This window comes from Notechis scutatus, chromosome 5 (genome assembly GCF_049901735.1).
Source record: "Notechis scutatus isolate UNSWTSFEM ecotype Mainland chromosome 5, rNotScu1.2, whole genome shotgun sequence".
NCBI lineage: Eukaryota > Metazoa > Chordata > Lepidosauria > Squamata > Elapidae > Notechis > Notechis scutatus.
This window is the reverse complement of record NC_142013.1, coordinates 11,636,063-11,652,969: the sequence shown is the minus strand read 5'-3', so window position 1 is coordinate 11,652,969 and position 16,907 is coordinate 11,636,063. Positions and strand designations below refer to the sequence as shown.

Below are 16,907 nucleotides of genomic sequence, written 5' to 3'. Positions count from 1 at the left end.
AGAAGCAATGGGTGGAAACCAATCAAGGAGAGAGCTAACTTAAAATTAAGGAGAAATTTCCTGATAGTTAGAACAATTAATCAGTGGAACACCTCTAGAAGTTGTGGGTGCTCCAACACTGGATGGTTTTGAGAAGAGATTGGACAACTTTTTGTCTGAAATGGTATAGGGTTTCCTGCCTGAGCAGGACTAGAAGATCTCCAAGATCCCCTCCAACTCTGTTATTCTGTTAAAGATGTCTGTTGCAGCCTGAAGAGCTCCTGTGATCTGGCCTCCTAGTTTGAGAAGTGTTGTATGATTGTGCCCAGAAAGACTATTATTACTCCTCATCCTACCAAGCAAGTCATGGTGGACAACAGTTGCAGCATCTAATAGTTACCCACTTCAAGGTGCTCAACTTGTTCAATTTCTGAGAATGACTTCTGTTCTGACTCACGCCCTTTTCCAACAAATCAAACACAATCCAAAAGAAACAGAAAACCTTGCAATGTTTTTACAAAATAATTAGCTGTGATAAGTGCAAGCCTGGCCAAACTGTGCGAGTCTTGCCAAAAGATAACAGACAAGAAAGAATTTGCAATACAAGAATCTTCAAATACAAACTCAGGATACTGGAATGTCCACGAGGCTGGAGTTTCAAAACGTCTGTGCCTTCTGCAAAGTACGTTCGTTTCACAGCTTTATCCTCTTGAGGGAGGGACCATTACCTTGCAGCCTTACTCCCGAGTTGCCCGAGCTGTTGTAGCTGCTCTTTCCTCCGAGCAATCCTGCGCGCACGCGCACTTGGCACAGGCTCCTCGGGAACTTCCTCATCACTGCTGCCAGCCCCCACAATCTCTGAAGGCAGCAGTCCACTCCCTAATGTTCCTGGCCTCTCATGAGTCCTCGCTCTCCTCAGCTGTCTGCACCTGCTGCCGGCTAACCACAACAATTTCACACTTCACCACCCCCGGATATTACAAGTAGTCCTTGACTACAATTGAGCCCAAAATTTCTATTGCTAAGGGAGACAGTTGCTGAGTGAGTTTTGCCCTATTTTAGCATCTTTCTTGCTTGTTCAGTGAATCACACTGCAGTTGTTAAGTGAATCTGGCTTCCCCAGACTTTGCTTGCCAGAAAAATCACAAAAGGTGATCCCATGACCCTGGGACACATCAACCATCATTAATATGAACCAGCTGCCAAGCATCCAAATCTTGATTATGTGACTTTGGGGATAGTCGTAAGTGTGAAAAATGGTCATAAGTCCCTTTTTTCAGGGCCACTGTTAACTTCAAACGATCACTAAGCCACTGGTTGTACGTTGAGGACTGTCTGTATGGGAAATTGTAATTGGCAGGTGTCTTTTAGTCACTACAGTGAATCCAGAGGTGGTCTTCAGCAGGTTCTAACCAGTTCTGGAAAACTGGTAGCGGAAATTTTGAGTAGTTTGGAGAATCGGCAAATACCAGCTCTGACTGGCCCCACCCCCATCTATTCTCTGCCTCCCATTGAGTCCCAGCTGATCGCTGGGTCTTCTTTTGTTGCCCTGCACAAGAGAACAGAGCTGGAAAGCAGGTTAATGCGGTGGGGAGGAAATGGGGATTTTGCAATAACCTTCCCCCAGGAGTGGGGAGAGAATGGAGATTTTTCAGTATCCTTCCTCTGCCATGCCCACCATGCCACACCCACCAAGGCAGAACCAGTAGTAAAAAAATTTGAATCCCACCACTGAGTGAATCCAATTTCAATAATGCTAATAACATTTCTTAGGGCTTTTGGCACCTGAGATGGAGTTCAACGTGAGTGTGGAAATTCTTAAAAACCATCTTTTGGGGTGGTGGTGGTGGAGGGGGAGAAAGGTTATTGTTCCATTAACACTCTGCACGCACTTCACAGTGGGACAATTTCTACCGTGTAATTTAGGCCCCTGCAAATCAGTTATCTTCTGCCTTTCGAAGACCCGGCAGAAATCTGCAACAAAGCGGACCGTCTGGCTTTTAAGAGCTGAGCACAGCAAGAAAAAGTGATAATCGCTTTGTTAACAGCTTCCCAAAGAAGGTTTAAGATTCTGAAGAAAACACTTTAAAAAAAAAAGTTACCTCTGATAAAAGGGCCCTGACACTGGGAGATGATGATGACGTTCCCACTATGTTCGGCTTCAAGATGGTACAAGCATTTTGCAAGATAAAAATCCTCCGTTTGTATTAAACCTCACAAAGCCTCCATGGCAAATAAATGCATTGCCATGGAAGGCAGGGGAAAAGAAAATAAACCCTAATTATTGCCTCCTTAACCAAATCTAAAGCCGTTTTGCTTATCGGAAAGACTATAGCACTGCGCCTATTAAAGCTGGCAATTGTGTTGGAGAGAGCGAGAGCGCACAGCTTAATATTCTCCGCTTACCATTATGTTCAGGATGTGCTTATCTTGGGCTTCGTGGTCTAAACGCTCAGCGGTATACAGCACGCCTGTGTTGGGATCCATCCTGAATTTTCTCATGCTGATCGAATCCAGGCTGCTGTGAATGATGTAGCTGAGCTTGTGCTTCTCATCTCTGTCCATGGCTTCTACTTGAAGGATCTCGGTGTCAGGCATGATGTCCTCAGAAATCATCACGTCGTAGTGTGGGTGGGAAAATTCTGGACCATTATCGTTGTTGTCCAAAACTTTGATTAATACCTTTAGTTAAGTATAAAATGGGGGGGAGGGGGGGGAGAGAAGAAAGAACAAGATTTATACATCCACCTTTTGCCAAAAAGGCGTATGATTATTTGGACATATAGGACATACATTAAATTTCGCAGCTACTCAAGATTGTTGGCCGGGCAAGTACAAAAATAGCCAGGGAAATGATTGCAGCCTGGGGAACGGGGCTCTTCCCAGTCAATAGGAATGCTGATTTACCACCACCTTATTGGGTACTTAGGTGCCGAGGGCTTGGCAGCACAAGGAAATAATAGCCCATTGACAGCCTTCAACACACCAATCAACCAATTGGAAGGCATCACATAAATACAACTCATAGAACAGCACAAAGCATGTATTCCAGTAGAGGGAAGTTCCCTGAAGATGGGCTGCAGCATGAGTCCAAAAGCTTGGAAGAAAAACCTTTGGTCCTTATAACCAACCCAGATGGGATCTTGGAGCTACGATTGCATAAGAATAGAAGATAATTATTAGATTTAATGCTTTGGATGCAGGTGTGAAACTCATTTCATACTTACCTAAAACCAAAACTGAACGTAACTGTCCACTCCCAAAGGTGCTTTTCCAAAAGGCAACTGGACTTTCTTTGTTTTTCCTTGAAGACGTTTTGGATGAGAAGCAAAATGTCTTCAAGCAAAACGAAGAAAGTCCAATTGCCTTTTGCAAAAGCACTTTTCGGACAACCATGACCTGGATGACTAAGAATCTCCATAGACCTAACTGTCCATTGAACCCCTCACTGTCCACATCTTCTATTTCTTCTTCCAAAGAAAAGTCTTGCATTGCTCGTATGGAAAGATGTGTATGTTTACAGCCCAAAGAAAAGACAACTGCTGATGGATGTGGTATGATTCTTCAAAATATCTGAAAGGGGATTAGTCAATCAGAAAAAGGGAAAGACTTGAGAGCAAGACTCAATTTTATAGTCTAACATTAGGTTAAGATTTATGTCAAATGTTAATCCTATTTGGAGGGTGTTTGGTTACCCTATGATTTTGTATCTAAAAATAGCAGGAAGACATGGAATTGTTTTAGACATGTCAAACGCACGGCGTCACATTGCCGTCACGTGACATATCGCAACTTTTTTTCTCTTCGTGGGGCGGGCGTGGGCGTGGCCTGTGCGTGACACATCCGGCCCGCGGGCTGCCAGTTTGACACCCCTGTTTTGGACCATGGTCGACAGTGCTTTAAAAGGTAGAAAATAAAAATTAAAGTACGCATGAACTTGAGAGGCATTTGCTGAGCCATTTCTGAGTCAACCCTGAAGCTGACTTGACCGAGGCCATTTTGAGGCTTCAGTGTTGCCACACTGGAGCTGAGGGATAAGGAGGAGGGAATGGAAATAGAGGGGTTTCGTAACCAAAACAAAATACTTTCTCCTGGGAACCAAGGACATTACCACAGGTGGCCGGGGAGAGGAGGAGCAATGTCGCCTGACAACTGGATGGGACCTTGGTTGGACCATATGACTGACTGTTTGGGAAAAGGGGGAAACTTTTACTTTTAATTAGGGCAAAACGGCAGGAATATTCAGAGTCCGTTATCACCAGCTTGTGCCAATATATGACAAATAAAACTATTCTTTGAGGAACCTACTTGCTTCGGAGCTCTGATTATTATGGATGCATTACTTGGGACCCTGACATTCTGACTTAGAGGGGTAGGGATTTCTCCTTTTTTTCCTGAGTGGAAACCTTCATAAAAAGGCTGAACAAGGATCTGTTGAAGATGCTGTAGTCTCATATTTCATTAATTAAACAGAATGGTTAAACCAAACAGACCATTTTTCAATCCTTTTGGCTCAATAAGTCATAGGTCAGATCATCATTTCGGACATTTTCTGGATAAAACCAGATTTTAAAAAGCCCACAAAGGCCTGGCTTTTAACATTCTCTATCTAACTGTGAACAAAGAAAGCAGATGGATGAATAAATTCCTATGAAGTAGAAATTCCCTCAACGATTCTGAGGAGTAGGACTTAATGGTGACTGGAGTATCTCCACGGGACCAGTTTTCTGCTAGTGTTTTCTGCTGGGATTTAACTTAAAGAATAAAAATCAAGAAGCAGACAGATAATTGGAAAAATCGATGTATAACACATGATAGGAGAGACATTCATACCCTTAAACTATACAATTGGAACAGCATCACAGTCAACCCACAAACATTTCTTCAATTTTCCCCACCCTCCCCGTCTTTTGAAAAGTTTCTAGGGCATTTTCTCTCTTATTGAATTATTATTAAGGAAACATGAAGAATTTCTCTAGTTTAGAACAAACTAGCTGATGGTCAGAGGTATGTAGTCAATTCCACACAAAATGGACATGTATAAAGAAAAGCAGGATTGCTATTTAAGAAACTACATACAGGTAGTTCTTGACTTAACAATTGCAATTGAGCCCAAAATTTCTGTTGCTGAACAAGAAAGTTGTTAAATGAGTTTTGACCCATTTTATGACCTTTCTTGCCCTAGTTGTTAAGTGAATCACTGCAGTTGTTAAGTTAGTAATTGTGACAGCCAGCTATGACCCCTACAACAGCCAATAGAATACATGTTCTCGCACAGGAACAGGAAGCTCAAGTTCAAAGCCCAAGAGAAGGTATAAATACCCCTCACTCTCAACTCCACGTGGTCAGTTGCCCAGGACTTCAAACCCATGCGGTTCTGCTTCATCATTAAACCATCTTTCCAAGATCAGCCTCCATGTTTCCAGTGTCTTCCTCCTGGCCTGGAACTGAGCCAGATGGATATTTCTCCCAACATAAGGTTGGGGGAATGTAGATCTGTTAAATCCTGCAAAATCTATAATGCTCAAACTGACCTTCTTTGCTTATGACTGCTTACGAAGTGAAATAATTGAAGTGTTGTTTTATACCCTGAAATTGAGAACCATGTTAAGATATTTCAGCTCGTGTTTCCACAATAAGTTATCTTCCCCTCTGCGTTTTCAAGGAGATAAAAATTCCCACCCACCCAAAGAAATCCGAAGCGGAGTAAGATGGAGTTAAACACTGAATTCAACCCCTTTCTGTATGTAGAGGGCTTTGCTTTTAGTTGGTACCTTGCCATGGACACACGTGTCACCAATATACCAGCAGCTGCAGACTATAAGTTGTTGAAGGATTTGTCAGCCCAAATATCATGGTTTATGCAAAAAAAGAAAGAAAGAATGAGTAGCAGCTGCTGAGGCTATGGCATAGACTACTTAAAATCACAGGGGAGTGGGAGAAAAACGCCTCCCTGAGAACAGAAAGTAACTTTCAGCAGAAAGAAAGAGGAAATATTTAATATTTACACGTGAAGCTTACAACAGAAATCATTGCAACCAAACTTTCATGTCTCTTTTGCCTTTTTTGAGTGGCGTTTCTCACATCCTTTTGGATTTTCTTCTTGTGTTTTACAAAACAAAACAAAACTCATTTACAATTATCAATGTAAAGGAAGAGAAAACCTCCAATGTATGTTTGGATTGTTTGTTGTCCAGATATTAGATAAAATTCCAGTGCTTGTCAACTGGCATGAATTTATGATGGTTACAACGTCCCAGAGGTCATGTGACTGCCATTTGTGACCTTCTCGGCCAAATACCAACCAGTAAAATCAATAGGGAAGCCAGATTTGTGTAACAACCACATGATTCAGTTAAGAACTGCAGAAAATTCATTTAATAGCTATAAAAATCAGGTACAATTCACTTAACAACTGTCTTTGGTTAGCAACTGAAATTCTCATGAAATGTGGTTGTAAATTGAGGATTACCAGTTTATAATGAAAGGAGGAGAAGTAGAAGGAAGAAAGAAGAAGTAAAAGAATTAGAGGAAGAAGGAGGAGGAAGAAGAGGAAGTAGAAGGAGAAGGAGGAGAAGAAGTAGAGGAAGAAGGAGGAGGAGGAGGAGGAAGAAGAAGTAGAAGAATTAGAGGAAGAAGAAGGAGGAGAAAGGAGAAGGAGGAGGAGTGGGGGAGGAGGAGGAGGAAAAGAGAACCTGGTTCCTCTTCCCTTATGTTAGGTCTTTTTTTTTTGCAAAAAATGTTGACACCAACCCATGTTTTAGGAGAGGAAAAGATGCGAACAAAACCCCTTTCCTGAAAATGTCTTTCCCTCCCATTCTCCTCACTGGAAAAAATAATAATTGTTTCTCCTTGGGTTTTTGAAATACGTAGGAGGAAAATGCTGAGAACACCATTTACACAAACCATATGCAGGAACAAATCCTCCTTTACCGCTGAATTTTGTTGCCCAAGGAAAACTAGGGGACAGGACAACCAAAGCTAATGACCTTGACAATTCAAGCCAACCACGTTTCCAGCAATTTTTTTCCATTGTTTTCTCCCCCGCCCTCTAGGTCCTAATAATATAACTTATCCTAAGGCTATTTTTCTGCAGAAGGGAATTGCTGTTCCTAGCAATAAAGTCTGTTATGTGTTCGTTAGGTTTATATAGGTACGCACTTGTTAGATGATCCTTTCGTTTGAATAACTGAAACTTTGGAAACCTTCTCTGTTTGGGTCAGGAGGTGGATTCAGACATAAAGTCAGCGACATCTCAGTTATGTTTTTAATCTGATGGCATATTGCTGTAAATGGCTCGACAATCTATAGGGGAAAGAGTAAGGGACTGCAAGTATATTTTTGCTGCTGCTTTTGTCCTACTTGTCACATCACACAAATCTTAAGGGAGGACTGCCCTGTAAACCTTCAGAGATAGGCCAGTAGCAGCAAAAGAGCCACAATGATCAATGAGACAGTTGGATCTGACTTTTAAGAAGCCTAGAAAAGAAATCCCAGCCAGGCAGCCTGGCTCTAGGCAAAGCCAATTTATTTTTGATAATACTTTTATAATTCTATTCATATTAACAAGTGCTCTGTGAATGTGAGACCCACGTCAAGTTTTCATGCTTGAGAAAAGCTGGTAATAAATCAAGTAATCAAAAATAACTGTATCTGGCACATCTATTTTATGGGAGAATTGCAAGGTGGTTAAGATCAGACTGTACTAAAATGGTAGCTCATAAGCAGTGAGTTGTTTAGATAATGAATTCATTTGCCTGCAGTTTAATATTTTGTGACTCTGAGGTTCTGCCATACGATTAGAAATGATACAAAAGGTACTTTTTTTAAAAAAATAAAAATAAAGAGGCAACTGGACTTTCTGGTTTTTCTTTGAAGACGTTTTGCTTCTCATCCAAGAAGCCTTTTCACTGTACATTCCAGTTAGATCAGGGGTGTCAAACTCAAGGCTGAGATCTGGCCTGTGGGGCCACGTTAGAAACAGCAAAGGAGCAGCCTACGGTGACTCTACCAGCGAAAACTGAGCTCGGGAAGGCCACGCATCCCCCAAGCTCCATTTTCACTGGTAGAGCGCTGCAGGAGGCCCTCACGACTGAAAATAGGGCCGGGGGGGGGATGAGCCCCCGAGCTCCGTTTTCACTGGCAGAGGGTTGCAGGAGGCCCTCACGACTGAAAATAGGGTCCAGGGGGCGCGCATGGGCAGCCAAGCTCTGTTTTCGCTGGCATAGGGCTAGCAAAACAAACTAAAACCAAAACAAAAGGAGAAACGTTTCTCCTTTTGCATTTGAGCATGCAAGAAGGGACAGGAAAGGAGAAAGGGAAAGAGGAAAGGCAAAGAAAAAAGAAGGAAAGATGGGAAGAGAGCAAGGAAGGAAAAATAAGGAAAGAGGGGAAGGAAGAAGGAAGGAGAAGGAAAAAAAGAAAAGGAAGGAGATTATAATGAGAATGAGGGAGGGTCTGAGGGAAGTCCTGCCTTAGCACTTGGCCACCACTGGTGCCCCCGACATGAGGGATGTTGAGCTGCCCAACCTTACCCGGGCCACCCCTACCCCAGCCATGCCCACGCTGGCTCCCTGGGGTCAAACACCCCTGAGCTAGATTATGTATGTTTATCACAGATATCTAATGAGCCCTGAAGTAAGCATATTTCTTTTTTCTCTCTTGCAAAAATGGCCGAAAAAAAACACCACACAAGCTTTTTACTGTTCGCTGTGATTTGTTCGCGAATTCAAACTGCAGAGTCTGATCAGTCAAAAATGGGCCAATTTCAAACAGCAGTTTGTAAAGACGGCCTGTATAAGCCGCGGTTTGTGTTAACCGCAGTTCAAGGCTGAGACACGTTATATAACAAGTGGCTTCTGAAGGAAGAAGGAGACTGTTATGAGGCTGGGAAGAGGCATCATTTAAATATCCGCCGTGTTCACAATCCGTGAGTTAATTTAAGTGGAAGAGCTGCTCCACTTCCCAAATTTTCAGATGGGGAAAAGATTAATACAAACAAATTGCAAACTGCCAGATGACTACAAGAAGGGAAGAATTAAGCAGAGGATGCAGGCAAAGCCTCTTCTTCTTGGCGTGGTCTCTCTCTCTCTTTGGCTCAACCTTTGTTGAGGTTAATCAACCTGACAGGTTCCTTCATCCTCATTCTCAAGACAATCAATTAATGTTCTCCCCATGACGGCCACTACCACTGTTCGGCTTCAAGTCTTTGCAAAGAGGCATTCAAAGGGAACTTGGCCAGCATGAAAGCCTGATTAGTAGCTTTCCGTTCTCCAAGAGATTGAGAGGCAATCAGGACAAATCATGCACACTGAGAATACTGCATCCAGTTTTAGTCACCACACTATAAAAACGTTGTTGAGACTCTGGATAAAATACATACAAGAGCAACCAAGATGATTAGGGGACTGGAGACTAAAACATAGGAAGAACAGCTACAGGAATTAGGCATGGCTAGTCTAGTGAACAGAAGGACCAGGGGAGACATGATAGCAGTCTTCCAATATTTGAGGGGCTGCCACAGAGAGGAAAGGGTCAAGCTATTTTCTAAAGCACCCAAAGGCCAGACAAGGAATAATGGATGGAAACGGAACAAGGAGAGATTCAACCTAGAAATAAGGAGAAATTTTCTGACAGGGAGAACAATCAGCCAATGGAACAAAAGTTGCCTTTGGAAGTTGTGGGAGCGCCATCAGTTGAGACTTTCAAGAAGAGATTGGACTGCCATTTGGTAGAAATGGTGTAGGGACTCCTGCTTGGGTGGGGGGTTGGACTAGATGACCTACAAGGTCCCTTCCAACTCTATTAATCTGTTAAAGCGGTTGCTTTGGGGGAGTCCACTTGGATCTGTGTTTTTAATCCCACATTTACCTAGCCCCAAATGACTGTGAATTTACCGAGCTCTGAACTGACGAAGCCCATTCAGATCCCTTAAGTTCTTTTGGTTAGCTGCCATCGAAGCTAATACACAAGTAACTTAACCCTTGTGTGAATTGTAAAGCACCATTATTGGGCTCCCTTTATACTACAGCTGTAATGGAGCATATGCAGAGGACTCAGGAGGGAAAAGGAGATTGGTTGCAGTTTTTAAGCAGGAAAGAAAACCCAAACCTGTAATTGAGTGGCAGCCATCTCATTACAGAAACTGAAACGGTTTCCCAGATCCACCTCATTGACCACATAACGGTAGGAAAACATTTCTGGCATTTTGACAAACATCTTTTGCCTCCTTTGACAGCAGAGCAAACACACTGCCAGGGCAGAAAAGAAAAGCACCAGCAAGTGCTATCCAATTATACATATATATGTAGTTTCAATTCTACAAATTGGAGCTCAGTGGCTCAGTGGCTCGTATTCAGAAGGGGAATTTATGACTTTACAAACCTACTGAATTATTGGATCTCTCTCTCTCTCTCTCTCTTTCTTAACTGCTACCCATTTCCCTCCCCCCAGATTTATCCTCCTTCCTCCTCCTCCTTCCATTTGGCAAGTATCACCAAAAACATAAAATAAAATAAAATTGCAGGTGCATTTGAGCATAAACGGCAAAAGACTACGTTGCTGGGATGGGAAAGGAGATAATTGTTCAGGGTCATCAGGAAATGACTAATCCCTTCACTGGCATGGTTTCTAATCCACTGGAGGGGAAAACCAACAAAACAATGTTTTCGGTCACAGCTACAAATTCTATGGAATTCACAGATGCTATGAGGATCATCTTCATAAAGTTAAATACAGGTCCACGATCAACTGGCCAAAAAGTAGGTATTTTTAACTGGATGTGAGTGGAGAAATACAGGATCGTGGGGTGCTTGGCGTTCCCTGAGCTTGGTTGTTTTCTTGGAGACGTTTCATTACCCAACTAGGTAACCTCATCAGTACCCTGATGCTACCTAGCTGGGTAATGAAACGTCTGTAAGAAAACAACCAAGCTCAGAGTGCACCAAGGACCCCACATTTGAATCCTGAGCTATAAATATACACCTTTATTGGTACAATCATCATCATCCTCTTTTAACAACCCCCATAATCCCTTGCAGGGTGGAATCTGGGCAACTGAATAGAGCGGAGTGTTTACTGGCCGGATGCCCTTCCTGTTGCCAATGCGGAGTTTTTCCCCCCCAGCAGATATATTCCCATTGGGTCCAGAGAGAGAAATATCTGCCTCTACTTAGGATTGAAATCACAGTCTCTTTGATTGTGAGGTGAGAGCTCCGCTCTAGGCCATCACCCCACTTGATCGCCCCACTTGAATATATACATGTAATAACTGCATGCAAGAAGCAAACACATGATTTAGCCAATTAAGAGATTCCCTTCACTAGAACAAGAGCAAAGTATTCATGAACGAGAGGTGCATTTTAATAACTTTTATGCGCGCATTGGGACAGACGTGATAATAGAAGCTACCTGAGTGCTGGCTACATTGGTTCCATCGGTGACTTCCACTGTCATGTTGTACATCGACCTCTGCTCCGCGTCCAAGGGTTTTGCGACGACAATCGTCCCCACACCTTTGTCCGCTTCAAAAGAGCTCTCGAAATTCCCCCCTAGTTGTCGTTACAACAGAAAGTACAATTACATTCCCAGAATGTTTTTGGTTCAAGACAATAAAACACCCAAAGCAACAGGCACAGACCAGGATGTGCTGATTGACAAAGAGGCACTGCATAAAACGTGCCCTTATCATCTTTGTTCCGTGCTAATTTTTCTCTTTTCAGGCATCATTTCTATATTTTGAAACAGATATTGCAACCAGGGACAGGAGGGGGGGGGGAGAAGAAAAATAACAACCAATATCATGGACAAAAGATTCAGCAATGCATCCATGCAGAGTGTAGATGTACACTTTTGTTATTACGAAAGCCCCGTCTTCGTTGTATATGCCTTTGGGATCAAGATTTGAGCATCGTTTTCATGTCACACGATCCGTCTAGCACCAGAAGGGCCACAGACATGTTTTTAACAAGAGTTGACTGCTTTAATTAACAGTCCTCTTTATGAAAGAAATATTTTCTCCTAGAAAGCTGCTTTAAACCAGGTTGGCTAATGATCCCAAATGTCTAGATTAACAGGACTGGCTACTCAGTCAAGAACTTTCACACTTCCACTTCCTCCCCGTTACATGTCAAATTTACCTAGGGCGACGACTTAGCACTAAACCCAAGACTTTCCGTTTAGCGTGCGTTAGGATCACTGAAAACACAAAAGAAGTCTAATGCACACAACCCCCACTGTCTTCGTGGCAGTCTATCTGAAAGCAAATCTTGGTTTTCTTTCAATTAGTAGGCACGTAAGTGCTTCCCATGTGTTAAAGAAAAAGCCGCCATTGATCTGAGATAAGAGTGTGATTCTTCTGATTGGCAAAAAGAGCTTTCTTCTGGAGATAAGGGAGAGAAAAATCTTTAGAGAGATGTCTCAGACTCTTAGAAAAGAGGGAAGAGTGAACATCACATCTGTTTGTCGAAGGAGAAGTGCTGACGGCCGTCCTTAGCTTATTTCTTGTACATGATTGGAAACATAAAACAACCGATAGCACAAAAAGACCAAGCCGCCCACTGAATCTGCCCTTTGAGCTTGTTATTTATTTTTATATTTTATTTATATTTATTTTAATTTTTATCCCTGGATGATGGGGACATGTGCTTATCCCAAGCACGTTTAAAACTCCATTATTGATGATTGACCCACTACCTCTGCTGGAAATTGGTTCCGAGCTTCCACTACCTCTGTCTGTGAAATTATACCTTTTAACGTGACTTTTGACCATCCCTCCTAAGAGCCGTGGTGGCGCAGTACTGCAGGCTGCTTCTCCTGACTGCCAGCTGCCAGCAATTTGGCAATTCAAGTCTCATCGGCTCAAGGTTGACTGAGCCTTTCCGAGGTTGATAAAATAAGAAGCCAGATTGTGGAGGGAAATATGCAGCTCTGTAAACCACTTAGAGAGGGCTGTAAAGTATTGTGAAGCGGTATATAAGGCTAAGTGCTATAGCTATCAGTTTGAGGTTATGCCCCTGTTCTTGATCTTTTTTAACATTGAAAATATTGCCTTCTTGAACCTTACTCACACCTTTAACATACTTAAAGGTTTCAATCATGTCACCCCTTCTCCTTCTGTCCTCCAGGCTGTACATATTCAGTGACTAATATGTTTCATCTTAATAACACAAAAGGGAAGTATGATGTTTTCTAATAATGTCCTAGAAGCTATAACCCTTTTCTGATTATCAACTACTCGTACCAAGGATATCTGATTTATTTGGTTAGTTCTACTTACACCATTGCAGGTAGACAACGCAAAGATTTCTCTTGCCCTTGCACAAACAGAAATGATCTAACTCATGGTCAGGAACAAATTATTGGTGGATTGTTGTGGTCCACCAGTACCCCAAAACTCTATTTCAAATGGGTTCCATCTTGGTTTAGAGGTAGAGTAGAGGTTTAAGAGTTGGAACAGAAATGATTTGCCTTCTACCCTTTACCCCACTTCAAAACCACCTATGACCCTTAAGTGAGTCATTAGATGGCCTTCTGTGATCATCCAAAAGTCATGAGCCTCTGACTTCTTGGGAGATTGTCTACCAGCAGTCTAACTAATGAAAGCTATTTGGAAAACAGAACTTGTCTTGCATTTATGGTTGGCAGGGATTCCTAAGAGCGACACAGTGATTCTCTTTGGGCAGGAATCAAAAGATTTACACAACTGAACATTGCAAATTTCCAAATCTCATTTGTGCAACACCACCATAGTGACAACACTGTTGCTACTGGTAGTTATCTATACTGAACCAGAAAATTCAAAATAAAAACTCTTAGGATCACTACTGTCTCCCATTATTTATGTTTCAAATTATTTGTATCTGAGTAAAAATCTATTTCATATGTTACCATTCACCTCATGTCAATGCAAAGGATCAGGGCTATAGTTAAATTGCAGCCTGAAGAATTATTGCTCAAGCCCATACACAAGAATTTAATCAACTAAAGTTCAACACTAAACTGGCGCCAGATAAAGGTCAATGGAATTCAGGGCGGGTTGGACTTGCATTGTTTGTGGGAATGTAATGATTCTAAGCTGATGATGTGCTTAACTCTGCCCTCCCAACTCTCTGCCTGTTTTTCACCTCAGTTGCTTTCCACCTATCCTAAATGAAACATTTCTTCAACATGATGACTCTCTTCAGTAACTACTTTATTAAAAAGTACAAGTTTGGTAAGACTAGGAATGCCTCTCCCCAGAGGTGGTATTCAGCAGGTTCTGACCAGTTCTGGAGAACCAGTAGCAGAAATTTTGAGTAGTTCGGAGAACCGGCAAATACCACCTCTGACTAGCCCCGCCCGCATCTATTCTCTGCCTCCTGAGTCCCAGCTGATCGGCTGGGTCCTCTTTTGTTGCCCTGCACAGGAGAACGGAGCTGGAAAGCAGGTTAGTGGAAGGGGGAGGGAATGGGATTTTGCTTACTCCCTCTCCCAGGAGAGGAGAGGGAGTGGGGATTTTGCAGTATCCTTCTCCTTCCACGCCCACCAAGCCATGCCACACCCACAGAGCCAGTAATAAAAAAAATTGAATACCGCCACTGCCTCTCCCTCTCCTCCCCAGAGAAGAGTCACAAATAATTTATGATTAAATAAATTGGTCATTATGTTCAGAAATGCCATTGATCAAAAGCAACCATGCTTCCTCTCACCTTGTCCCTTTCTGCCTTCCCACCAAGTAAATGCATTTTAACTGGAATTTACAGAAAATCTTTCCGGAGAGGGGAAAAGAAAGAGGTCCGAGGCAGCTAAAGGTTTCTGTCCCATTTCAACTGAAGGAGTCAGGAAGATTAATGAGTGAGCCAAGGTACCTACGGTTGTCACAGAAGGTGGTGTGCCAGGATGTTTACAACGTTGTCAAGAATGAGCATTTTTTAATGATTAATTTTAGTGCCTCCTCCTCGTCTGCCGCTCCCCAAACAATTATCCTGAACAATTTTAGGGCATGGGAAAGAAAATAACCTGATTGATTTTAAATCTTCTTGCTACAATGAGGAAATGGCAGAATGGCTTCAATCCCAGGAGATCTAGCATATACCAATTGTCTTTCAACTTCCAGATATCCTGTAATTATACTGCGTAATTCCTTTCTTCTATATAAGCAAAAAAGTATAATTTTAAAGACCTTGGTTCAACACTGTGAGCAGTCACACTGAGGCAAGATTTTGAATGTTTCTCAGGGGGATGTACTTTCTCCCTCTCCCTTTTGGTAGAAATTTTAAATTTGGGAGTGAGGGTGGGGACAGCTGGCTACTGCTAGGCTCTATATAGGGGTCACCAACCTTTTGAACCTCAGGGACCATCAAACTCATAATTTTGAATCCCGCGGACCACTAATATGAATTTTGACCGATGGTGGCTTGCTGACGTTTTCCCAGGGTCTCTGCAGAAAGCAGCAGAGACCCTGGGAAAATCCCCCCCAAAAAAAGTCTGCAGGGAAATTCCCCACCCCATTTTCCTATATTTATTTGGGATCGCAGGATACCGTTTCCAGCTCCATTCTCAGTGGGAGAGAGAGAGAGAGAGACTGACTTTTGGTTTCATGCAAGAAAGCAGCAGAAGTCTTTCTCTCCCAAAAACTCTGCCAGAAATGAGTCTTTGTGAGACTTCTTGTGCTGGCGCAGCCTCTTGGAGCAGGATCCCAAAGACTCATTTCTGGTGGAGTTTGGGGGAGAGAAAGAAAGACTTTTGCTGCTTTCCTTGCTGCAGCCAAAAGCAGAAGAAGAAGCTGAAAGAAGCAGCCCGGTGGCCAGGCCAGGCACCTAGGGTGAGTGGGGTAAGTTCCCCCCCTCTGTCCTTTCCCCCCTCCTCTCACTACCTCGTGTTGTTCGCAACGCAAGCAATGCAAGCCGTGTGTTCCTGCAGGCCATGTGGGCAACATAGCCTTGTGTTTCCATGCAGCCTGGATTAATTGCTTTGGAGGGTGCTTTGGGGGTGACATTTCTCTGCGGACCACCAAAATTTTCTCATGGACCACCAGTGGTCCCCATCCTACTGGTTGGCAACCATTGATATAGGGTGCAGAATATCCCATTCCTTTAACTATAGGGATGGGTATTTTAAAGAACTAAGCCTTTTCCTTTTGATGATCAGTAGATGGCAGCCAAGAGTTAGAGAGGTTTTTTTTTGTCTCTCCATGGCCATCTAGTGGTCCTCACAGAACCCTGTAGTTTCCAGTTTGCTAAATCTGCATTTGCTCCAGATTCTAAATTGACACTGCTTGGAATAGGAGAATCCTTATGGATCCTGCTCTGTCTAATATCTATATCCATATCCATATATATCTATATCTATATACTGTATAAATAGACAAGCAGAATTTGCACACTACTACTATGGTAAAGTGACCATATATTGCTTCCAGTGAAGAAACCAATATAGTGAATAGCCAGGGGCTATTTCTCCGTTCAAAATATGACACAGAGCTCTTCAAAATTTGAGATCTTAGACACATAGAAAAAGATCACAAGTGCTTCAAAAGATGACTGTAAATGGAAGTGGTACTGTTCATTACTAAACAGTTACCATTTTGGGTGTAACCAGGAGATTACCAATTTACCAAAAAGCAAATTGGGATAACTGTTCTCTGAAATCTTTTCTAGTCCTCTAAAGTACTCACTATCTAATCCAGAGTTTTATCATTTCTCCTTCCTCCTTCTCTGGGCAGGCTTCAAGCAAAAACTAAATGAAGATTAAACTTCTCTGTTTCCATAAACTAGAGACCAGGAGCCGAAACTGGGGTCAGCAACATGAGATATGGGGGGAAAAAACAAACAAACAGCCAACCGATGGGGGGAAAGTCCCTCAATTCATCCCGTAACAGGATCAGGTTCCATGTGACATCTGGCTTTCCATGATTAAAAATTATTCCTACCGGGGAAAAATAAAATAAA

At 42.6% G+C, this 16,907-nt stretch overlaps 1 protein-coding gene across 9 annotated transcripts in view; it reads right to left on the bottom strand.

Moving 5' to 3' along the window:
- FAT3 (FAT atypical cadherin 3) overlaps positions 1 to 16,907 on the bottom strand; it is a 564,342-nt gene that overhangs the window by 136,733 nt on the left and 410,702 nt on the right. For all 9 annotated transcript variants that reach the window (XR_015749710.1, XM_087966122.1, XM_087966121.1 and 6 more), the window contains 2 exons: positions 11,389 to 11,528; positions 2,386 to 2,661 (listed from right to left, as the gene is read on the bottom strand). Coding sequence is in view for 8 of the 9 variants with exons in the window: in XM_087966122.1 (XP_087822248.1) it covers positions 2,386 to 2,661; positions 11,389 to 11,528 (416 nt within the window). In the remaining variant the exon portion in view is untranslated. The remainder of the gene's footprint in view (positions 1 to 2,385; positions 2,662 to 11,388; positions 11,529 to 16,907) is intronic.